The sequence below is a fragment of the Poecilia reticulata genome, linkage group LG5 (assembly GCF_000633615.1).
Source record: "Poecilia reticulata strain Guanapo linkage group LG5, Guppy_female_1.0+MT, whole genome shotgun sequence".
Taxonomy (NCBI): domain Eukaryota; kingdom Metazoa; phylum Chordata; class Actinopteri; order Cyprinodontiformes; family Poeciliidae; genus Poecilia; species Poecilia reticulata.
In genome coordinates, this window is record NC_024335.1 from 5,395,207 (window position 1) to 5,421,314 (window position 26,108).

At 37.4% G+C, this 26,108-nt stretch overlaps 1 protein-coding gene across 7 annotated transcripts in view; it reads right to left on the bottom strand.

Moving 5' to 3' along the window:
* Positions 1-26,108, bottom strand: part of cacna2d2a (calcium channel, voltage-dependent, alpha 2/delta subunit 2a) — a 290,040-nt gene that overhangs the window by 141,298 nt on the left and 122,634 nt on the right. For all 7 annotated transcript variants that reach the window (XM_008408670.2, XM_008408662.2, XM_008408667.2 and 4 more), the window contains one exon: positions 15,681-15,797. In XM_008408670.2, the coding sequence (XP_008406892.1) occupies positions 15,681-15,797 (117 nt within the window). The remainder of the gene's footprint in view (positions 1-15,680; positions 15,798-26,108) is intronic.

Here is a 26,108-nt window from a genome sequence, read left to right on the forward strand (position 1 = left end):
CTGACTGCCCTAATGGAGAAGATCAAGCATTTAAGGATCTTTCTGGAACAGAACAGGAGCGTGAATAAGGAAGGTTGTTACGAAATATTCTGGTCATCTTTGGATAAAGAAGACCATCACGGGATATTTCAAACCAACCAAGCATTACGCCATATCCACCTTCATATTTTAATTAAATTAAATAAAGTGAGCATTATCTCTATCATCAATAACAATACTTCTTTAAAAACAAATTATGATCCGATACTCAATGATTTAGGTATATGGGTATAAAGTGGATTGTTGACTGGAAGTAGAAAGGCAGGAAATACTAATGGTTGTCATAAAATGAAGGTACAAATTGGTTAAACGGCAAAGTGACCCTGAATTATTTCAGGGTGTGTGGGAAGAAATGCTGCTTCAAGAATACAAACCCTTCATTTTTATCTTTCTATGCCTCTAAAACTGCAGAATCAGCATTTTCTGTCTTTTTTTATCTTGAATATTTTCAGATCATGAACTCTTGAGCACCATATTTCCTCAAGAGTATGTAAATATGTACCCTAATGTATGGAACTGGTACAAGACCTACTATAATGTCACAGCCTCACTATGCAGATGTTCTGTTTGCACCACTGAAAATCCACTCACATCAGCATGCCGATTGCTTAGTTTGGGTCCACTTGACCTTCATTCTGCTTATTTCACCTCGTAATAATTAAACCAGTTAATGCTTAACTTTCTATAACACAGATTAACATTTTTAGAAGATTGAATTTCTGTCAAATAAAACACATTTTTGACAAAGCAGCATACTTTAACATGCATAGATCACAGATTTATGCATGTAACACATAGCTCACAGATCACTTACACCCATAAGTGGCACATACATATTTCATAGAAGTCGCAGGACAAAACTGTATTTCTTCACATTTAGACCCACGTGAGAAATGTGTTTTTTGATACCCACATAGCGGGGAAATAAACATTATGACAGCAGCTTTAGGGGTAGGATGAGAAATGCAGCACATTTATGTGAAGCTTATCTGCATCAAAAGTTGCCAAATAAGTTGTTTTAGGCATCTGGGTTGCTTCCCATTAGGGAGGCATTTTATCAACTTGTTGGAAAAGTGGATGGATGGATTTCAAATATCCAATCAAAATCGAGAAACTGGTTAGCACCTGATTTCTTTCCACAATAATTACTGGAAAATTCTCAAAATAAATGCCATGTGTCAAGACACAGTTTGGCCAATTCAGTTCAGTTTTCTCCGCTATTTTTACTCAAGTAGAGCTTGGCCTACTTCCCCTGTTCTCCGCTGATGGGACCTGGGAGTTATAACTGCCTCTCAAAAGGCCTACAGGAAATGGAAAATCAAATTACTTTGTTAGAGTCTCCTATGTCGTTTCTTCACTTTTTCGAGGTGGTAATAGTGGGAGGTTGTAGTATGTAGCCGTATACTTTGTCCAGCCGCTCTTACAAAATGTTCCAGTGCATGTTAAAGTCGACTTGAGACCTGGTTCATTAGTTATTCAAACCATCTGACCTCCCCACAGCACTGCTCAGACACAGTCATTATAAAGCCCTTGTAATTCATTAGGCTGCCTAAATGAACACAAACCATACCAAGGAGTTCTCGCTGTTACCAAGTGACATGCTGTGCCTCGGGGAGGGCAGTAGTACATTTGAGGATAAAGTTTAAATGCTGTGATGAGGGTAGGGACGGAGTGTAATTTAGCTACCTAGACCCCAAAAGGCTGTAAAAGGTCACACACTGTAAACAGAGTAAATAATTAAGTTAGAAATCCACTTTTGTGTATGTAAGTACTGTGATATTCAACACAATGATCAGACGGTTCCTGCCCAGATTACCAATCCCATATTGAGTCCCCGAGTTTACACGTCTGCACGGTGTGTGTGTGTGTGCGTGTGTGTGCAGTCCTACTGTATTCCCACAAAGGCAGAAAACCAGACAAGGTGTGTGAAATATAATGTATTAAAATAACAAAACACATTTCAATGCAGGGTCACAAAACACGCCGACCTCACTTAGCAGCAGGGAGGTCAGTTCACTGCTGCTACAATCTAATCACAAAGCAACAAACTGATCTGGCCAGTAAGAGAGTTAGACACAGTCTGTGCTGGGCTACTTTCACACAACAGGTCTTTTGTTTGTTTTTTTAAGGTTTCATTGGCTCTAGTGTACGGAGCCCCCTAGGGGACATGAGGAAAAAATGTTCTTTTGCCTTAACTCGCGATAAGCAAATACACCCTGTTCTATTTGGCATAGTCACAAATGTCAATGTAAAAACATATCACATTTAAAGAGCATCAGTGTAAACGTGTTTATATATTCTTAATTCTTTGGTGAAAAAAACTGATTTGAAATGTTGGTAATCTGAATAGTTAATAAAGGGCTGCCTTCATGTGCAGTTTCATCCCAACCTTACACAAACAAACAAAACTGTATTTTTTGATTGTTGACTTTATTACCCCATAAAAAGTAACTCAGAAGTAGTCCAAATAGTTTGGATGTAGTTTTTCTTTCTTTCCTTCTTACAGAAAGTTTCTGTTTATATCTTGCCTAAGCTGTGTAAGATGCTTATGTTAAATAAATCAATGAATAAAAATGCAAAAAAGAAATAAAATATTCTCTAATATTCAAAACAACATATTGTAATACCATATTTGCTAGATAAAAAAGTATGTGCATACTTTAACCAGTGATGGTTGGAGTTTCAAGCTTCTGCCACTTTACTCCTAGTCTAAGCCACATATTGGAAGAATTACAATTATTTATCACACCAGCGCCATTCAAAGGAGAGTTTCACTTTATTAAGCCCCTCTCAGTTGTACACTCGACCACCAAAATCCCATCAGGTTCCAGTGACAGCTTGCACTTGTTTCAGAAGCTTCGCATTGGTCTGCTAGCAGGATCCTGAGTTTTCAGAACGGAGAGCTCTTCAAAGACTGAAGGCTAAATTTAGATGGAATAAATTGGTTATTTGTGCCGGATGCCTGTTCAATTAAAGCCAGGCATCACTGAGGCGCCTGAGATCTCCCAAGGATGACAACCTCCAGACGTCAAGCACACACCGAGGAAGTGGTTATATTCCCAGAGTTACGTCAGTCAAGGTTAATTAAGTGTGCTTTTTTTTCTATTTATTCCTTTCTCTGCTGAAAAATAAAACTCTCTTTGTTCTTTTTATGTGGCAAAGTAATATAAAACTGATTTCTGAAAACAACAATTGTGTGCACTTGCTTGAATTAATTATAAATTTTCTCAAATGCAACAAGGTATGAAATTATAAATACAGAAAACCCAATAATATTTGAATAAGTACTATAAACATTTAGTTTCCAAAACAGAGACAATACACTGTGTTTCCTGACTATAAGTCACACTTTTTCACCTTGGCAGTTTGTTAAAAAGCAGGTAATTGAACACAACGTGTCATCAAATCATCCACTAAACTGATACAAATATTTAAATTGTGATTCAATTTTTGAAATGTTTCCATTTCTGAAGCCTAACTTGTAGTTTTATATCTATATAAATTAAATATAATTAATTTTGAAAAAGTAGTACATGAACACACATGTACATATTCAGCTACTGCACTGAACCCCATTGAAAACCTCCTGGTTTTTCCACCAAAGGTTGATTTCTGAACTCTTCCTGAGTTAAAACATTAGTGGTGTTGTGTCTAAATGAATATGAATTTGTTTTCTTTACATTATTTGAGGTCTAAAAGCACTGCATCTTTTTGTTATTGTGACCGTTTCTCATTTTCTGCAAATACTAAATTTTTGCTTGTAATTTCAGGGACATGTCAGTAGTTCATACAATAAAAGAACAATGTTCATTTTACTCAAACATAAACCTGTAAAGACTAAAATCAGAGAAACTGATTATTTTGCGGTGGTCTATTAATTTTTTCCAGAGCTGTATTTTACACCGTTTATATTCAGGAGCTTGTATGTATAATTTTGAACCTGTGATGTTTGTAGAAAAGCAAGAGTAAATTCTAACATGTTAATTCTTACTGCTATAATTGAATTAAATTGCCTCGGTCATTAAAAGCTCGCCTTTCTGCAACATTCAAGTCATGATGAGATTATCTCAGCTCTTCAATAGTTAGCAGTTTTACATCTTCAACCTTTCTCCTCAAAGCTTTACATCCCAGTGGGAAAGTGACTCAACTTCTGAATATTGCATGTAAAATGAAGTCACAATCCTTTTCAGTTTTCAGGAGGCTATGTGTTTTCCTAGACATGGTAATATAAAACCAATAATGGGGTCTATGATTGCCAAGATGCCCTACTTAAAAAGTATTCAAATGCAGGTCAGAAATAAAACAGTTTCGTGTTGCACCTGTTTTGCAGTTTACTGATAGTTATTAAGTTCCTTCTTTTGTATATATTTAAATTGACATTTCAACCATTATTTGAACATAATGTAAAAATGTTAACCTGCTGTAGAGTGAATACTTCCAAATGTTCATGCCTGTGTCAATAGGAGCACACTCAGACAAGTTGGCAGTGCACGCGCTGGGAGTCGGTGTCTTTGTGAATTATTAATGATGGTAACGTAATGTCAGATGAGATGACTCTGAGAGGCCTGACCCACCCCGTCTCTGGCCCGGCTGTGTCATGTTGGTTTCCATGGTCAGGAGGAGACAGAGGCCCACACATGCAGCCTGAATGATTAATACTGTCAAACACACTTCTGCTGTCCTTGCACAGTGTCTAGCCAACACTCTCCAGTGATCTAAAAACAATCACTGCAAGCATGACCGCATTCATTTCCGTCTGGCTTCAAAGCAGTACACATGTCTATTAAAACTCCTGAATATTAAAAAAAGAAAGGAAGTAAAATTGTAGAACAAAAATATTCTTGTAGTTGACTCATTTAAATTATAGCTGATGTAGGGCTGAAACGATTCCTCGAATGATTTGAGTACCTTGATTATTAAAATTCCTCGAGGAAAATTTGTCTGCCTCGATGTTTCGTTAAATTATGTAGCGCACCCTGTTCCGCCCAGATCATTATTTGTGGTGGGCAGCGCTGTGAAGCGCTAACAGCATGGTGTTGAATTGTGCAGCGCTTTGTCAGGGTTTGGGGACAAATAAGGATTGTTGAATTTAGCGGCGTGATGGTTGGAGTATGATAGCGTTTCTGCTGTCGGAACCACATCGTCACAGTTTCGGAGCGAACGAAGGAATGGCGCTGAGAGAGAGAGAGATACGATTCCTCGATTATTCATAAAAATATTCTATAGAGTATTCGATTACTAAAATATTCTTTTACAACAGCCCTAAACTAATTTAAAACAGGGAAATTTAGTTTGATTCAATGTCAGCCGCTGAAGAGAAAAAAAAGATATTAGTCAAAATTTAAATTTTCTACTGTGTATTTTATTTGTAAGTGTCCCAGATTTAACTCCTCTATATCATGAAGATCTTTGTGTTTTAAGTTGGGTTTGTTTTTTGTTATCTGTGAGGATGTTTTCTCCTTGTTTCTCCTCCTCAGTTCCTGTTGGTCTGGCTTCTTGGTTCTGGCAGTCCATTTGGCGCATCTGATTCTCATCAACTCATCGCCACACAGTTTATCTTCCCTGGGATTCACTCAACTCTTGAGTAGATTTTTGTACTTGCCAGTTGGATCTTCTGCCACTTGCCTTCCTGCTCTATTTATGTTGGTCCTTTTAACTCCTGATAAAGAGCTGATGCAACGTGAAGAAAGAAGCATGCTGACTGAAGAGCCGTCCAGCGATACTGGGGCAAGAGGAAATGCTGCATTGGAGTCAATCTGGTCATGTTTCATGTTGTATTTGACCAGGAGATTAAATAAAAGTGAAGTTACATCTCCCACTCAACTTTACCATCCACTAAGCCTGTGTAAATGCATCCTGGTCATTTCGGCCCTTCATGATTTTGTACCGGACTTTTTCAGTGGCTGTCTAATACCGTAGACCACATGGGTCAAACCTGAGGCCCATGGGCCAAATCCGGCCCACCAGAGTTTCTTTTGTGGCCCTCCAGATTATAGGCTAAACACCAAGTGTCTCTAAATATTATGTTATTAATCAAATCAATGCAGTTTTTATCTGCTCACTGCCAAATTATATCAATCAGTTTCTTGAGAATTATTGTGGAAATTCACTCAAAATCAACAAATCCCAGCACTATTTGCACTAATAATTTGGAGTTTATTGTAGATTTTTCTCAAAAATTGTCAAAAACGTTCTTACTTGTACTAAACAGCTGCCTGAGCCTTAACCAACATCAGATTACAGTCCATGATCTTTACAGTGAGTAATAAAAAGTAATAAATAAGCACAAATATTTCCAGATTTGTACCAGAAACACTTTCACTTTTATTGCAAAAAAAAAATCACAAAAAGAATCATAAAATCCTGGAAGTACTGAAACTATGTTCAACAATATTATTTAATTTTAAAAATGTATTAATATTTTTAAAAGGTTTTATCAATACACTCTGGCACAACCGGCCCTTTAAGAGCGTTCATGACCTTGATTTGGCCCAAAACGAAAATGAGTTCGACACCCCATCATAGACTTTATTATCATTCAATTGTGCATCTAAAATATGCATACCGAGTGAAATTGTGTTGCAATAATAAATAATAAAATAAACAATACAAAGCGTCCATAAATTGTACTTTACATATCAGCCATGCCTCAGTTCGTACCCACTAGGGAAACATTTTATACTCACTTTAAAAAATATACAGGTATACTGTAGGGCAATTACATAGATGCAATATGATTTCTTTGCGTAAGGAGAGACAGATAATGGCAATTAGCAGGATGTGGACTACAGCGGAAATACATTTCCTGCTTACTGCAGTCAGGATTCTCCACATTTCCTCCTTCAGAGACAATTGGGGCATTAAAACTGGTTGGCATTTGGTTGAACTGACCCTAAAATAACATGAATGAAGGTGTGAGTGTCTTTGCAAAGTCCATGAATCTAAATATGGACACAACAGATGTGTCGCAAATATAAAATAAAATAACTTCACTAAAGATCCTTTTCCATCACAGTAATATTTCCTCAGCCATATAAACTCTCTGCTCTTGATTGTTTAGTAAGTAATTTAGCTGATGAAACTGTTTTTTTAGACTTCAGTGTAGCAGCCAGAGTCTCCCATAACAGAGAGCGGACATTAAGCATTAGCTTGTTGCTCAGGTAACGAACATCACTAAGCTCATCCTGTCTGGTAGTCATAAGGAATCGATCCTCTCCAAACTCATTAACCCTTAAGTCTCCACCAGCTGGGAGTCACACAGTTCAACGATCACCGGGATCCAGAAGTCAGCTGCAAGACGTGCAGGATATTTTCTTTTAGTCTTGAATTCAGTCATTCTGTCTGTTCAACGTCCTAAATAAATAATGTTTTTTGTAATGTCATAAAAATAGGAATTACAACACTCTGCCTCTACTTCTTATAACATTATGACAGCAGCCAGAAGGCCCATCATCTCCCAACCTCTTGCTTTCATGGGCTGTTATTTCTAAAAAGTACACAGAAGCCATCCTGCATTTATTACCAAGGTCTCATTAGCGCTACAGGATACATACCTACTTGAGTATGCCTTCCCAGCCACCTGCCTTACCCAGAGAGTAGAGCCATTTACTCACCTAATCTTCCTGCCTTTTCTGAAGCCCTGAGGCAAAACAAGCTTTTAACCAGAAAAATGTACATAAAATTAACTCGTGGCCTGAGATATGTCAGACGCAGATCTCCAGTTACAGCGCAACGTGCAGTCGGAGTGAATCATATCCAATTATATGGGTCAGCCCTCGTTTCTCCAGAGCACAGCATGAACACTTGTGAAATAAAAAGGGTCGGTTCAGACAGCGCTCTTCCTTGTGCCCTCTATCTGTACCTGCTTACGGCTCGGCACACTGTAGAGGCTTTTCAGTGTTTCCTTTTGTCAGAAAATGCTGCATTTAACCCTCAAGCCACACTTTATTATCTAGAGTTTGACTCTGTAAATGTCCAATTCAATAACAAACACAGCCGAGGACATGGTGGTTCATTTTTACTTCTGCAAAGCTGGATTACATCAACATTTGTTTTCTTTTGTGTTTTCTATCAGTCATCTCTGTGAAACCAATATTAGTTTTGCTTTGCATCTGTGGAAATGTCACTTTATGTAGCTCATTGCTTTTCTCGCTGGTGCTAGAAAGGCAGCAGCATCAACACCGCCTTGCTTTGACGGCACACAGGACGCTATGCTGTCTCAGCTGGTTCTGAAGCGCCTGACTGATCTCCAACCTCTGTCGCAGTCATATGACACATCACAGACAGGAGCAAAGAGGAGAAGAGGGCCTGTCAGTGGGAGGTCTGCTGTACAGCATTACGCCGGTTTGGCTTATTGCACATGGCAGATTAAGCTAGGCTGGGTTATGAGGCGTCCCAGAGTGATACTTTTGCAGAATTGGCCTAAAGCCTGTTGCTCTCATGGCGCTTACAGGCATTCAAAGAAAACATCAAGACAGAATACTAGAGTTACAATCAGAAATACTAAAAACTATATTTGAGGAGAAAAGAAATCAGCTGCTGACTGAAATTAGTTGATTATTAGGAGGGACAAAATAGGGTTAGCTGTTTTCAGTACGAGGAAGGTGCTGAAAAATGAAGTCAGAGGAAGAACAAAAGATGTTAGAAGTTAAAGAAAATGTCTATGGAGGTCCATTCAGGCTGCTACGGCAGAGATTTAGACTTCGTACTGGACATTTCACTTATTTGCCATCTATTCATTGGAAATGTGGTTATTTTGTACCAGATCTTTTCTTGAAAATAATAAACAATCTGCCTTGTGAAGTAAATTTCTGTCTGCTGTGAACTACTGAAGGAGAATATCAAACTCCCAATAAATAAACTCAAAAACTGAAAGGTGTTACAGAAAAGTTATGTTTTATTGTTTTACTCCTTCAAGCTCTATGATGGATTATGATTGGCTTGTTGGCATCTTGGACTTAATGTAGCAGTCTGCATCCTTTTCACTGAGAGTGACATTTACAGAGTGCTAACCATGCTAACCACACTAATCATGCTAATCATGCTAATAAGAGCCTAAAAAAGTTGTTTGTTGTTTCTTTTTACTTTGTGAATGAGAAAAATACATTTTCTGCTCCTGAAATACATAGTTTCTAAGTAGTAGCGATAGTAAGAGTGAAAAATAAATATTTTGAATTTTGTTGTTTATAGTTGAGAAGAAATCGGAATTGGCTAAAACTGACAGCTAGTTGGTTTTACAAAAAAAAACTTGAAACAGAGACCTCTAATCTCTAAGTATGGAACTTTTTGCAATAATTACAAAAATACCACTTATAAGGACAGATTCAGTTAAAGTTTGAATTTTTGGATGGTTGTACATTTACTGTTGATGAACTTAAGGTTTTGTAATAACCAACCACATGACATTGTTTAAAAGTAAGTGAATAGAGGTAATCTAATGGGATAGTTTCTTGTTCTGTCTGTAATTAAATGACCTTCTTAAAAGGTTATTTAGAGATCAAAAAGTTGTGTAGCAAGTTAGCAGTAAAGGCTCTAAATGTTTAACTGCAAAAGGATAACAAGCTAAAACCTGCACAGGTAATGAATGCAAAAAATAAAAACAATATGCAACAGTGCTGTGAAAAGTACGAGTTCCTTTTACTTCCTGTTTTGCTTCTTGTCATAAATAAATGCTTCAGATTATTAAACTAACATTAGACAAATATGTCTGGGAGACATTAGGAATAAATTTAACCACAACACTATTGCTGAAAATTGTGAATATGACATTAAGACATGTACTGACATTTATTTAATTGCATTTCACAATAAGCATCTCAGTTAGGTGACAATTAAGACAATTAGAGTACTTCAAATTGGCCAAATGTATTATTAATATGAGTTGTGTGTTTATCTGACATTTGAAATATAATCGCCTATCTAATATTTAATGCAAGCAATCCTTTACCGGTGTAACATTGCACATCAATGCTACAATGACTTGAATAAATAGAATTTAGTTCTCAGCTGGTGTCCCAGTTATCCAAACCAAACTGGCTCTACATGAAACTGCAGTTAACCTCTGAATGGCTCGAAACCATCCAAGACATGTTGTAGAGTGGCCTAGTCAAAGGCAGGGCTTGAATCTCATTGTGATATAGCCTTGAACAGGTCATTTATGCTCCAGTGTGGTTGAATTAAAACAATTTTCCAAAAAGAAAAAAGAAAAAAAAACGTGGGTTAAATTCCCTTCAGTGATTCAAAAGTCTCACTGCCAGATTCACGCTGCTTGATGACAATTGTTGATGCCAAGGGCGGCACAAGCAGCTATTAGGTTAAGAAGGAAGATTATCTTACTACATACTGCTGGGTTTGGAAAGCAATGTTTCTGTTATAAGTGTATTTATATTTTTGTATTGGTGTGTAACAAAAACAAAACAAATCTGCAAGGAAGCAAACTGTTCTGCCAATTTCAAATATCTGCTAAATAAAAACATGGTGCCAGGTGGACAGATTTTTATTTTTTTCTGAAACTGATCAGAGAAAAATCAAAGAGATTTTATATTAAATATCCATTGGCAACTTGCAAGTGTTTCAGCCTGTGGCAGTTTATGCAGCGTTTTAATTTTGGCACTGACCGCAGAATCAGATCATTGTTTAAGACGACTAAAGCCAGAGGCAAGAAAGGAAGAAGAGCGAACACGGACGCAGAGTGGGGGAGATTAAGAAAAGGGAAGAAGGAGAACAAATAGTGGCTCGACTTTTGATGAGCAGTAAGTCAGATTATGGCGTTTCCATTTTTAGAACGAGGGCTACGTCGAGTGCAATGACACCTTACATATGGCTTTGTGGATCAATCTGTTGATTACAATAAATGTTGAGATTACAGCTTAAAATATACAGCACAGAAATAATGTGCATTAATTGCGCTCCCTTTAATAGCTGCAATAAATAGTATTCTGAAGAAAGAGCTGGACAGAGCAGCCAAAGAAAACAAACTAAAAAAATAAAAACATTTTTCCATTTGAACTGCAGGGGGAAAAAAACGAGCTTTTAAATGAATAAAACGTTCTACTAATTAAAAAAATGAGAGACTAAATCATATAAATCTGGAACATGGAGAAATATTTCCACTATAAATCAGTCACTAGAGTCTAGAGTTGATGTGTATTTCCTCATTAGCAATATAAACATGGATTACAAAGAACCACCCGAAGGAGCAAAAAAATAGGTTGCAGAAGAGTAATTTATTTCCTTCGTGCTTTCAAACACTGTCTACAAATACACACACACACACACACACACCCACACACACACACACRCACACACACACACACACACACACACACACACACACACACACACACACACATTCCCCTTTCTTAAATGTGTCTCAGGAAATTTTGGGGGACTAAATAACCATTACAGGGCACAGAAACTGCCTGGAATATAAAACACTGTCAATACTGAGCCGAGGAGAGTGTGAGACCTTCTTATCTACAAACTGCATTAAGACATGGCTTTCACTTTTCCTCCTTGAATGAATAATAATTCCACATAAATATATTTGCCTGCAGCCTTAAATATTCAGCTGGAGCAAAAATAAAAGAAAATCACAACCTGGTTCAATTAAATATTGATTTGTTGAATATTTTTTGTACTTTTATTGGTGATTTTTGTTAAACTGGTTACTCCCCTGTGATGCTTTTTTTTCTATCTATCTGCCTCTCTTCCCCGCTCTTTCCATCTCGCCTGCTGCTCATTTTTAACATCAATTTCTTGATTTTCTTTCCCATGCCCCAGGGAGACATTCTCATTCCAGGTCTCCTTTTTTCTCACCCCATTTCCTCTCGCCCCTCGAGTCTGAATCTCCCAGACAGGATGTAAGGTGACACTGTGGAGGTAAAGGTGTGGCGCTTGGATTGTTTGCATGTGACTGTGTGTATATTCAAGAAGTCGGAGGAGGTGAAAACCGGAGAAAAAAAGTTAGTGAAAAGAGAAATGTTCACATAGATGGTCACCGCCATTCCAAATCCAATCCCAAACTTGGCCAAGAGACATGAGAAGGGACGCCTTCTTTTACTTTAGGGATTCAAGAATTAAGTATGCTTTTCACAGACTCATGCTCCTTACTGTGAATATGCCTCGTTTTATCCCACAAGGCCTCGTGCTCCTGAAAGATATACACTTCTGCTCCTTTATGAGGCTTTAAACCAGTGCTACAAAAGTACTGCTTTGGCTTGAGTGGTCATACTAAAGCAGAAACAAAAAGGTAGAAAAGTGGACAGATCCTTTTTATGCATACACTGAAACAGTTGCAAATGTATCCGTACACATTTTTATACTCATGCATGTAGAAATCAAAACAGCTCAGTGGGAAAATAATACAGCTTTGTGACACATAAGCTCTGGATGCAGAAGTTAACATGCTGCTTTGTAAAGTATGTCACTGTTTTTGCTTGTTTTCATTGAACAACCACAAACCTTGATGCATTTGAATGGGATTTTATATGATGAACCATCATTAAATCCACAAATAATTATAACATAAAACCTTCTAACTGCGTCTCTACCAGGTTTGTCCATTTAGAGACCCAAATGTCTGTGAAAAATAACGTAAACTCATCTGTGAAATAACGTAAACTCATCTGTGAGTAGCAATTCTCAACTATTGACTAACTAAGCTTTGATATAAACCATGTATGTGTGTTATTGTTGTTCTGCTGCGAGATGAAACTTCCTTAAAATTCACCCCGTTTACTGGGCAAAATTAGAACATCAGAGTAAACAGAGTCAATCTACAGAGATCACACTGGACCAACAAGAAAATAAACAAACACAGCATTCGTCAAAGGAGCAACATTCAAGGTAGATGAAGCGAGAGGAAAATGGACAAAGAAATATTAATTTTTGAAGTTGAGAATTACAGTATTTTATGACACCACTCATTCTTATTGTCACTGACTTTATTGCACAATCTTTAATTTCCCCCACATGCTTTTCGGAGCACCTCTGGGCTTTAAAATGGAGCAGAGTCACACGTAGTGTAAGTCAGAGTGGCAATGAATGGCGGTGAAGTGCGCACCAGAGCGCCGCTGCATGTAGTGTAAATCCGGGGTTAGCTTCATGTGTTTTGAAGACTTTAGCATCGATCACCCTGCATTTAGCTTCACTATCAGGGTGATATGCATTCTACATTTTCAGCAACATGCAGCGTCTTGCATATACATCAAAACGTTACATTTTTCTCAAGTTTTCCGAGTCTCAGGCGCTTGCAGCAAACTGCAAACAGGACTATTTATAGATATGTTACTGCACAAGTAATTGATGACTGCTGTTGTTAAAATTGATGTTGTTAATGTTCATTTTCACAGATCTTTTGCTGCTTCTGTAATAAAACACTCTCCTTGTCAGCACTGTCCGTTTATGTAGACCAACATGTTTGGTTGGGTTTCCAGCAGTGCTGTGTAATTTTTGGATGATAGATAAAATAGTGAGATGTTTGGAACATAGTATATTATTTTATGATTTAATTCGACTTCAAACCTCTTCGCAACTTTCTGCCAGCAGTGTTTCTTGATCTTCATGGTTCTCAGACCTTCTCAGGACAGACAAACATGTGGACGCTATAATTATTTGTCTTCTGAAAATAATTATTTGCACTGTATTTTGTTTGGGATTATCAAAGTAAAAGTGGCTAAGAATGTTCTGATTTAATTTGAAAAAGTGTTTGAATACCATGCGTCATTATTCCTCCACTTCACATTTCATGATTACTTTGTATTGGTTTATCACCTAAAACTCTCAAAAAGTTAAAAGGGTTTTAATAAGTTTACAAGGAATTGCATATTGATTGATATACAGATATAAATACAACAGCATCCATCATCTGCCATTGTAGAGAGAAGGGACGAGATGTTGTGGTGTCAGCTGAATTTGTAATGCTGTTCTTCCCAATTAGAGCTCCCCTACTTTCCCCCTCGATTTCTAAAATTAAAAATTGATTGTTTGTACTTTTCTCATTTCCCTTCATGTCACTCATCCTTCCTGAAACTGTATCCCCACCTTTTTTCTCAGAGCAGTGAGAAATTTCCAACTGAGAGACCAAAATGCATTTTTAGCTAATCACAGGGCCTGCCTGAGCATAACAGTAGCAATAATTATACAGCAAAACACAAGACACTGAAATGATAACCTTTTCAGGCACAGTCTCAGTAGAATGTATTGTTTTAATAAAAAACATGGGAAAAACTCTAAACTGATGCAGAATTAAATGAGAGAGGTAATAGCATGAAATTATATTTTTTTTAATTGAAAGTAAAAACATCCTAATGCTTTCTGCTTGTAATATGAACATACCTGTTTAAAGCAGCAGTACAGCCTTCAACAAAATGGAAAGATACTGTTTGATGAAAATCTTCAGTGGTGATCAGTGATCAATACTGTGTACCTCAACGTAAAGCAGAACATTTTCTTCTATATAAAGTCACACCAAAGGTTTTATATTAGGTAGGAAGTCACAACTCTGCTTGTTTTAGCCAAAAATATCCAACATAATTGGCTAAGCTACATTTTTATGCTGTCTTTTGGGTTTATAGCAGTCTTTCTCTAACTGTGATCTGTGGGCGCCCCGTAGTGGTCCATGAGGTACTGCATGTAGACAACTGTTTATTTGCCAAGTCCGACGCTGCAGCTAGCTTACCAAAGGATTGTGTTTAAAAGTAATAATGGGACGGTGTGCTGTGGTGGCGCAGGGGTTGAGCACAACCCATGCATGGAGGCCCTAGTCCTCGACACGGCTGTCGCAGATTCGATTCCCAGCCTGGCAACCTTTGCCGCATGTCTTTCCACATTACCAACTTTCCTGTCAGATAAAGGCCAATAGAGCCAATAAAACCTTTTAAAAAAAGGTAATAATGGATAAATGGCTTAAGACCAGGACATTGAAAAGAACAACTGAAGAAAAAGGTGGAAAGTTTTTGAGTTGAGTTGCAAAACTTGTTTTTTTAACACTCTCATGTTACCCAGCATGTCAGGGTCATGCAGATCAGCACGGTCTGCGGCTGTGCTGAATGCAATGTGACGAGGCGGTGAACAGCACTGCGCCAAACTGCGCCCCACGCTGACTAATTGCATCTTAACACCTAAAATTAGAAACAGCCCTAAAAACAATATCAGACCACTCTGTAGAAAAAAAAAAAATTTGATTTCCACGTGTTTTATATAATTGAAGAGCTTAGAATCCAAACTTTCAGAATCTGTAAATAACTAAAAACGCCCAAGTAGATGTGTTCATGGTTCATGGTTACATTTACAAAACAGCGACTCTCTTCACATGAGGCGGAACAAAGACAGTTAAGAGACTAAGAGTTGTGTCACTGAATTTGAGAACCTGGATTAGATATATATTTTTATGTATGTAAAGTGAAGGCGCACACAGCTTTTAAGGTTACTGGAAACCTTGACGTTAAATCGCTGCAGGTAAACACAGCGGCTCAGACTGCTTCTTGGCATTTTCCTTTTGTCTTTGTTGTTGAAACAGACAAATTATCCTTATTTGTATGAAAAGCAACTGAACATTTCAAAAGAGTCCATGATGCATGTGGGAAGTGAGGCATGGCATCAGCTTGCAGACAGGTGACAGTACGTGAGGAGTCTCTTACCTCTAAGGCTTTGCTCTTGCTGTTTAGCAGCTTGGAGATGTCCCGCGCCACTCGCTCCACCAGATCCTTGGGGTTGTTTCTCTTGATTTCAAACTGGCTCTTCTTCTCATTATAAATCTGCACATGGAGAGGAAAAAGGAGGGATCAAAGGTCACGCAACCACATCCATTAGCTTAATTAAAGAGATCACAGAAGGGCTGTTTGCTTATTTTCAAGGTGGAACACACGATGGTAAACATTTACTGTAGAGTGGGCCGTCTGCCGGCTGCCATTATACCCACAAGCCTCTGCTCTGTAGAGGAATTAAGCGCAGAACAGAGCCTTAATGGCAAAACACTTAGCTAGCCAGCTGCAGTCTGGCAGTCAGAATGAAATTAAATAAACGAACACCCCAGCAGATTCTTACTGCTGGGTGAACACCTTGTGTCTCTACAGTTTTAACTCTTAAAGAACAAATAAATGGGGAACATTTTAAGCAGTTTGGGAAGAAAGTCTTTGCATTTTGTCCTTTTTTTGTAGGAGATCCTTCCACCCAGCAGATGTTAGACTTTGCAACCATCACAGCTCTCAGCACACTCAGTGAGTGTTAATGTACTTGCCGTTATCTGTCCAACATCAACGCTGCACAGCTTTTCATTGTCACCATTTGTGAATACATGCATATTGTGCACATTTTTTACATTCTTCAGAACTGGAGTTCATTCTGTCTTTATGTGAGTTTGTTTGCTTTTATTGCACAGAAATGTCCCCATTCTGGGACAATAAAGAATATTTCTATTTATCGCCTCAGATTAACCAACACAGTTAAATTCGCAGAGTGGAAAATCTGAAGCAGCACAATCGTACAATGTAAACGTACAAAAAGAAGTATCTCCAAAGGATGGAAGTTATATTTAAGACATTTAAAAGAAAGTCAAGATTTGTTTGAGTTACACAAATAATAGTTATTTTATCCAACTGTTAAATTCCTTATTTTATAGGTAAACCTCATAACGTGCACTTTCCCATCCACTAGATGGGAATTTAACAGTTGGATAAATTCCCATCTAGGGTGTTTCTCAACCCTGGTTGAGAAACACTCAACCAATGTTTCTCAACCCTGGTCCTCACCGCCCTCCCTGTCCTGCTGTGTTTTAGGTATTTTCCTTCTGCCACACACCTGAATTGTATCTCTGGGTGATTAACAGGCGTCTGCAGTACTTGTTGGTCATGCAATCATTTGAATCAGCTGTTCTGGAACAGAGGCACATCTAAAACATGCCGAGCAGGGGGGCGCTGAGGACCGGGGTTGAGGAACACTGCACTAGAGGAATATTGATTAGTTACAATCGTCTGACTTTAAACATACAAATTAAAATTCTAAAAATTTAAATAAATTTGATGGCAGAAGCAACAAATTAATGAACACATATTTATGTAACTAAATAACATTTTGGACCTGTCCAAAATGTTATTTAGTTAATTTATAATGGAAAATGTGGGCATATTTAAAGGGGCGGTATTAAGTATTACACCTGGAGGAACTGCAAATCTCCGGAGCTTGCAAACTCCTTCTCAGTCCAACGCACCTAAGAACGGTTTTAAACGGCATAATGGAGGAACACTGTTATGGAGACATACGGTTTTGGAAAGAGCAGGAGCTTCTTAAAGAGACAGAGACCAATTTCAAGGCATTAAATTGACGTTTGCAACATACTTGCTTGATTAAAGTGAATAAAGGAAAATATAGTTACCCCAATTGTTAAACAAGTAATAATTAATCAGACTTTCCCGATAGATTAATCAGAAAAAAGTAACAGCAAGTAGAGCGTTGGTTCCATGAGGGATGGGAATGTTTGTAAAGCAGGATCAGGAAGTGATCGAGTGGCAGTGGACTGGATGGCTGACAGAAGAAGGTACTTGGAAGATTAATGAGCTTCTCTGTAGGAAATGTGAAGGCTGACTCAGCAGCCTGAACTCCTCCTGTAGCCTCCGACGGAGGGGAAGACAACATTTCCTGCTGCCTCTGAACACCGAAACATCCAGCTTCATAACAAAACTAGCTAATATTTGCTTTCTAGAATAAAATCAAGCAAACGTTTATCATTTCTGCTATATATTACAATGACAAAAATGTCTGTTTCTGCCGGTTTTCATGGTATTATATTTGTCTGCCCATATTTAGGCAACTATTAAACTGTTCCTACAGGGGAGGAGCATGGTACAGGGAAACACTTTGTTTGACTTAACACCCGTCAAGAACAAGAATGAGTCTTCATAAATGTTTGATTGTTGTTGCCATTCTGTAAATAACAACACTTTTCACTCAAATTTAACATTTATAATGGACTCTTAATGCAACTTTGCTTTAAAAGTGTCTTTACTCACCAAGTAAAGCAAAACTGACATTTTTAATGTAACCTTTAATGAATCTTTGCATTACAAATGTTATTATTTACCAAATGACATAAACAATCATAAATAGTCATGAATGCTCCTGGTCATGGCTCTGTCGTGTTTGTCATGTCAGTTTTATGAACACTCCTTCAAATAAAGTGTTACCCAAAACAGGATCCACCAGCAGAAAAAGATTCACAAATATAAATGCTCTTCAGTAAAATAGCATCTAAAGCTTCAGCTTGCTGAACAAAATACATCATATGTACGTAATGATCACATCTGGTTGGAGGCGGATATTGGTTCATAGTTTCAATATAACCAAACAAATAAAATAAGTTTCTTAAACGTCGACTGTCATTTATGCAAAGCGAAGCAGGTCGTTTTCCAAATCCAGACATTCGTGTTACTGAAACCGGTGGATTTCATCAACTTTGTAAGATTTTGAATAATAAAAGGTTTAGGTGCTTCTGACAGCTGAACGCGTTGAGGTTTCAAACCTTTGACAGGTAAAAAATGTTTTTTTTTGTTCATAGTATTGCGAGTTGAAAAGTATCATGACCCAAACACTCTTTTAAATGAATCAATTAAGTGATTTAATGTGCCATCTGTGTGTCACGGCACCAGGACACTATCTGGTTTGTAGTTCAACATTTGTAAACCTGTCAAGTGCACACTAATAAAAAATACGATTATTCTCCAATCCAGAGTCCTACTACACACCTGATATATGAAGTGAGGAAAGATAAGCAGACAGTGATAAAACTGGTTGTTAACTTTATCACATTTACTCAAGATAAAAAATATAAAGTATATCCCTCAGACAGTAGCAGAGACTCTGGGTTTGTCTAGAGAAACCATTGAAACCTGTATGATTGTTTTATTTGTCTAATTACCTGCAGAAAAAATATCTAAAAGGTTAAAGTTCTGAAGTTGATACAATGCTAAGTTGTGGTATGTAAAAATGTGGACTGCATCATTTTGATCAGCTTCATGTAAAACCCCTGCTGTGCAATCTGTTTGTTGACGGCCTCATTAAAGGTCTTAAAGTGTTGAGGAATACAGAACTACAGTAAATAACATAACCACTGTAATATTTCATAATATTACAGAGTTCATGTCGGACTGTTTGTGTTGTAAACCTGATGCAGCTCAGAAACAGAGATGTCTGAACTTTCAGAGAACCTGCCATCAACATACCAACAACACTCGCGTTCTCGCTGTGCACTTTCATATCATGTTAAAGCGCCAATACAAATAAAAATTAAACATTCTGTAATGTTAGGATCAATATTTATACTTAAACATAACCAAATGTGTTCTGTGTAGACAGAAATAAAACTATTTAATGACTGCTTTCATTCTAAGGGCAAAGATTTGTTTCATTTGCATCAACACTTTAGTGCCATTAACTTCATTTTAAAGATTAAAATTCAGAAGTTTTCATGAATTATTGTAACATTTGTTGTTATTCCTATCAGAACTGGTGTAACCGAGTCAGGTTTGAAGTTAAATTTAGCTGGACAACAAATTGTCCCAGTACTTGTTGAGATAGACGATAATATTATTGTTTTGAGAATATTTTCAATTAATTTGTTAATAATGGCATAGTAATGTAAGTTCACCCTCTCAAAGACCAATAAACTTTGATTTTGTGAAGAACCCTCCGAACTGGAACCAGATAAATAAAACACAAAAAGCAAAAACAGATAATAAAAGGAAAATAAAATCACACACAACTGAAACCATGAATAAAATGGATTATGAGGTCTAAACAAAATTACTCTTCAAAAAATAGTAACCATTAGAGCGCAAGTTATTGAGTTCATTTTAATTTAAAATGTGATTAACAGATTAATTGCTTATTATTGCAACAGGCTTCAATGGTAATGCAGGAATGCATCCTTAAAGACCAATAAACTTTCAATTCTAATGAATATTTAACACTGGAGCCCAAGACATTTTAAATATCCAAAACAAACAAAACAACGGAAACCACAAACAAAATTCATGATATGGCCTCTGTAAACAAAACTGTCCTTCAAAATAGTTGCTAGGTGAAACAAATTGAAGACTTTATCTCCCAGTTTGAGGCAGAAAGAGAGAAAAGGTATTTGACATGTTGCTAATTGTGACAGGCCTGATCCAAACTTCAACGTTCCTGCTGATGTCTTGAGATGTTGTGTCAAAGTTTCCACAGGATGTTTTGTGGTCATGATGTCAAGCGCACTCGTCTCTCCCGCTGTAAAACAGCCACATGATGCTGCCACCGCTGTACTTCACAGCTCGGATGCTTTTCTCGGGCCTGCTTCCCTTTTCTCCCTCCAGATGTAATGATGATCATTATGACCAAATGCTTCATTTGTTTTTTCCATCAGACCACAGGACATGTCTCTAAAAATAAGATATTTGTCCCTCAGTGCTTTTGCAAACTGCAATCTGACTTTATGTTGCTTCTGAAGTAATGGCTTCTTCCTCACCCTTCCTCATCCTCCTGGTGTTTATGCTTGCATGTGACCACAGAAACGTCAAATTGCCCCCAAAGACGAACCAGATTTGTGAAGTTCTAATATTTTCTTCCTGATTTTACTTTAAACGGATCCACAGGTGAGAATCCAGTTAACACAAAGGTTGTTTATTATGATGCTATTTTAATGTTGTTGTATCAGAAGCTAACAAAGAAACTACATCATCAACCTGTCAGTACAAATTCAATTAAAAAATACTTTGTTGATTCTGAATGGAAATTAAATAAGTACTGTAATAGTAGTAATCTTAGTGTATGTAAACTTATGACCTGGAAGAAAGTTTAGGAGGAAAAATCTCAATTTCTGGCCTTTAGCAAATTTAAATATTTTTGGAAATCATAACTGATCTAAAAAATATTTAATTACAGATGTCATTTAGAAAAAAAACATTTTTTTTAAATACATTTCAGAATAAACCAAGAGCCCACTGCACTGAACCGCATTGAAAACCTCCTGGTTTTCCCACCAAACGCTGGTTTCTGAACTCTTCCTGAGTTAAAACATTAGTGTTGCTGTTTCTAAACAAATATAAACTTGTTTTCTTTGAGGCCTGAAATCACTGCATCTCTTTCGTTATCTTGACCATTTCTCATTTTATGCAAATAAATACTAAATTTTTGCTTGGAATTTTTTGTCAGTAGTTCATAGAATAAAAGAACAATGTTCATTTTACTCAAACATGTGCCTATAAAGAGTCAAATCAAAGAAACAGGTCATTTTAAGTGGTTTCTTAATTTTATCCAGAGCTGTATGTGTACAGCATATATAAATATAAATTTTTCTCACTAATCTAAATCCTGGGGTCACTTTAGTTTCTTCACCAACTGGGACAGAATGGTGGGCTGAGGAATCCATGCCCCAACTCTGAACTCTCCTTCTGTCAACCTCACACAAAATCAGACCTCGATGCACTCGGTCCGCCTCTGCATTCATGCAGCAGTGTGACTTCACATCCGCTGCCTACTTGCATCATGCAGAGCACTGTTGTGAAAGCATTTGTTTCTGTGACACTCCTCTCATCTCATTTATTTATATTATTCTTTAATTTTCAGCCCATTTGCAGTTCATTAGTTGGCTGATGCATTTGGACCAGTTAAGAAGGGTGAGTACGCACTTATCTTTGATCTGATATAATGTTTCATTCCCGCTCAGCACGTCATTATAATTAACAGCAGCAGGATAATTTGTACAGTAAACGAGACCGACTTCAAAATCTGACATTTTTTCAATTAAACAGTTGATGACGAACAGAAAGGTGGAGTTTGAAAGCTCAAAACCTCATATCACGATTCTGCAGAACAAGCAGCACAAATGTTATTATACACATTATTATCGCTAAAACCTGGGTAATATAAAAACATATATACAGAAAAGCAACTGCGTCACTGCGCAGCCATGTTGGTTTAGTGGTGAAAGGAAAAGACCTGAGTTGACCAACTGGGCAAAGCGTTTTGCTGTGTCAACCAACATGTCTTTGTTTGGTAGATTAGTATAAATGAAGCCTTCTGTTGTGAGCACTGTTGCCTTGCTGCAAGAATGTCCTCGGTTCTGATCCGATATCAAAATCTGCCCAATCCATGAGGGCAGATCTCTTCAGCCTAATTCTATGCTTTGTGCGACGTCATGCTTTTTTGTTTATTTTACATTATATTTTTAATTGCACTTTCTGGACCATTTGGAAAAAGGTTTGTTGCAGTTTATTCTTTAGGTACTAAACCTATTAGGTTTGTTAGTTTCAGTTTCAGCTTATTATTTAGTTTTCATTGGCTGTTATACTCCTAATTTAACCGACTGAACAAACTAAAGTTGTGTTTTTACACGTTTGGCCAAACTTGTGAAGCTATTGCTGAATTTAAGTGTGATGTACTGGTGCAGAGTTATCAAATAAATTTGTCATTCAGTACGTTTATGTTTGTGTTTAACAAAAGGAAAAATTTAAGTCAATTATGTTTTTCTGTATCGAATCGGTATCGACAGATGCAAAACCCCATATCTGTATCAGTATTGGAAGTGAAAACAGCGGATCAGTGCATCCTTAGCGAATCCTGCAAGGTTAAGTTTTACTGTGCCTTGCCATAGTATTCATACCCACTTAACGTTTCTACATGTTGTGACATTACAACTCAAAACCTCCATGTTAGGATTTTATTATTGGATACTTGTGAAGTGGAAGTAAAAATCATTCATCATTTACAAAACAATAGTGGTGTGAATTTATAATTACCATGCTGGAGTTCAGGCTCCAATCCTGTGTCTGTGTACTGACATAAACAGCGTTCATTTACCAACTGGTTCATATTTATCCATCACAGGAAGTACGAATAAAATAGAAAAGTTGAAAGAGTACGAATAGTTCTTCAAGGAACTGTAGAAGGGCTAGTGGATAAAAAGTTTCTGAAAATCTGCAGAACATCCCAAACAACTACATGCATCTACGTCAAGGATCAGTCGCTCAGTTATTAAATATTATGTCAGAGGGATTGATGAGTTGATGTGCTGCAGTTAGGAGAGGGAGAAAAAAAACAAAAAAAAACAGCGTCTGCACAATCCGTCTCTGTCTAACCAAAAGCTGGACGAGCAGCCGGGGGGAGTTTCCTTCCACCGGCCCACTAAGCCAGCAAACTTGGCCCCGGAGACTAAAACCACGCAAGCAGAGCCGCTTCAGTGCGATCGCCTGGTGTCTTATTCTAGCAGCCATCAAAGGGACGAGGAACGAGTTCACACATTTTAAATGACTTCAGGCAAAAATTGTGTTTTTCCCCCCCCAATAGAATTAAAGCGTTTGTAAAAAAAAAAAAAAAAAGATCTTTCTAAAGCACAAGGTGGTTTAATTTGGTTCAGCTTTAAATGAAACCATCACCTGCTTTCAGTAAAAGCCTCGACTGGAAACCTATCGCACCATAAAACAAGAGCAAAGTTTCTTCCCACTCCATTGGCAAACTGCGAACCGTGACGTCTTCAAGTGAAGCATTTCTCGAGTCGATTTAAAAACCCCATGTCAACTTTGTTTTAAAAATCAATATTAATTCTACTAATGTGCTGATAGTCTCCAGATCTGCCTCCTCCTGGAAGATTCATGGCAGGCTCAGGGACATTATAGACAAAGAGAGATTTTTCTCTTCACACCTTAAAGACAAAAACCAAAGAGGAGGAAGAAGATCAATAAACGTTATATCCAATAACACGGGAATCATTTTATTGGCTGCACAAAGGTCATTATTATTTAGTATTTTCATTCTTGTGTCATTTTTGTAGCAGTTTCCAGCAGGGAAAGGAATTCTCTGAAATGCCATTTCCATCATTTAGGGAGTTGAAATTATGCCAGTGTTGCTGTATAATTGTGCTGCGACTACAGAGTGAACTCCTCAGACGGCCTCGCTGGAAAACGCCTCGCCCTAATCTCATCATCAGAAAATTGAGCCAACGCACTGCTGGGAAATTAAGCCGACTACTGTCACTGCGGTCCAAAATGTATGGAAATTAGCTCCAGCCACACAAGCTCAAACTACCACATGGAAAACGCAAATAATAGAAGGATTAATAAACGAATGCTGCAAACTGCATGGCGGAAGAAAAGAGCGACGTTATCATGCATCATCTTTCAATTTTGTGACATTTTTGTTAAATTATTACTAATTAAATTATAATTTTACACTAGATAAACTTGTTAAGAATAGAGGAACTTTACTGTTTTGTTTATTGACTGAGTCGATGGTAATATGTACTTATAGATGCAATACTTATGGATTTGATGAAGATGTGCCAGAAATATTCTGGACTAAAATCCTTACAGAGCTACAATTATTAACATTTATTATTATTAGAGCATATTAAACTGTAGTAGAGGCACTGCTTTTAAATAAATTCAAACAGCTTAGTAATATGTTTTTTCTAAATGTTGTAAATTAGATCTGTGTTTTGAAAGATTTAGGTTTCTCTTTTACCATAAGCCACTTGTCATTTCTATTGTGTTTCAGGTATTTATCTTAAATTTTTACATATTACTTTCACTGTAAGCTGCTCAAGAAATTTGTGCAACTGTTTAAACATCATACGCTAAAACGAAATGAATACATTCAGATACTTAGAATAGTCAGCTAGGTTTTTTTAAATGATAACTTTTTAATCAACTGGTTCATAAGTTACATTTAATCGAGTATGATTATTATCACGTCCATTTACCTTTAACTTGCTGAATTTTCCCACTATGAGGCAATAAAGGAAGTTTCTCCTCTATTCTCTTTCTAAATGTGCAATAAAGCAGATGCACAGAAAAAAGCTGAACTAAAGAGCAACTAAAGCACATCAACAAAAAATTTATTTAAATACAGTTTCTGAGTTAATGGCTTTATTTCCCACTATAATTCCCACAGTATGGGCTTGAAGGCTGCTTCACAGGGGAAAATGCTCAATAATTTATTAATTTATTGACTTGAAAGTATGTTGGTGATTGATGTCTTTTCCCCCTCCCCTCACAAAGATTAGGGGCATGGCTAAGCCCCATTTACATTACACAGACGTGTCATCACTGAGCAGCAATTTACCATCTGAAAAAATAAAACCCTGGAAACAGAAATCATCTGTTAAAAGTGGTGCCCACCCCTTTTTTCTTTTCTTTTTTTTTTTTTTTTTTTTTTTTTTGCAAAGACCACTGATAGCTTATGGACTGGAATGGCTGTGGAGCAAATTAGCAGTCTTAATCAGTTATGCTGTTGGCTCAGAGCTCCGCGGCTCAAACAGCTTTCTGTGTAGGCCTGTCATTCTCATGGGGGAAAGAGGAGAGGTGGCTCGGCTGCCTGCGCCGCTAACAGCCAACCCAACCTTCTGCTGCTAACGCTCACACAGGACACGACAGACGTAACTATGCCAATCGGCACCAATATGCTTCCTCTGGCAGCCGGGACAGTCAAACACACAGAGAGAGAGAGAGAGAGAAAATCCCACACGCATGCAAATGGACAAAACAAACTTGCATTTCCACTCTGTGCAGCTCAGACACGTCAAAGAGAATTCACATTCTCATCATTAGCTGTGATGACTGGTTTCACTGTGCCAACCTCTGAGTATCACTGTAAACACACAGATGGAAAGACAGAGGGTGGCAGGACTCCAGGAAATTACTGTTAAAAGTGTGATGCAGATTCATCTGGCTCCAAAAATTCATCAAACGATCGAGTTCTCCTTCTTTGCCAGTCAAGTCCTGCAGCTCAGGCAAGTAAATGCTGCATAAAAGTTTAGCACCAAAACACTGTCAGAAAAAAACTCAAATCTAATGGTGTGACTTTTCAATGTTTAGTTTTTCTCCTGGATTTCCTAGTAGTGCTCATGCTCTTTGGAAGAGTTGGTTAATAACTGTTACATTTACTAAATTACATTTATTTGAGTCACTTTTTGGGGAAAAAATGTACTTTTAGGAGTATTTTTACTGCGCTGTACTTTTTACTCTCATTTGAGTAAAATGTCTGGATTCTCTGCCCACTGAATGAAAAAGAGCAGCATAACAATTTAAATGTCAATAAATGTC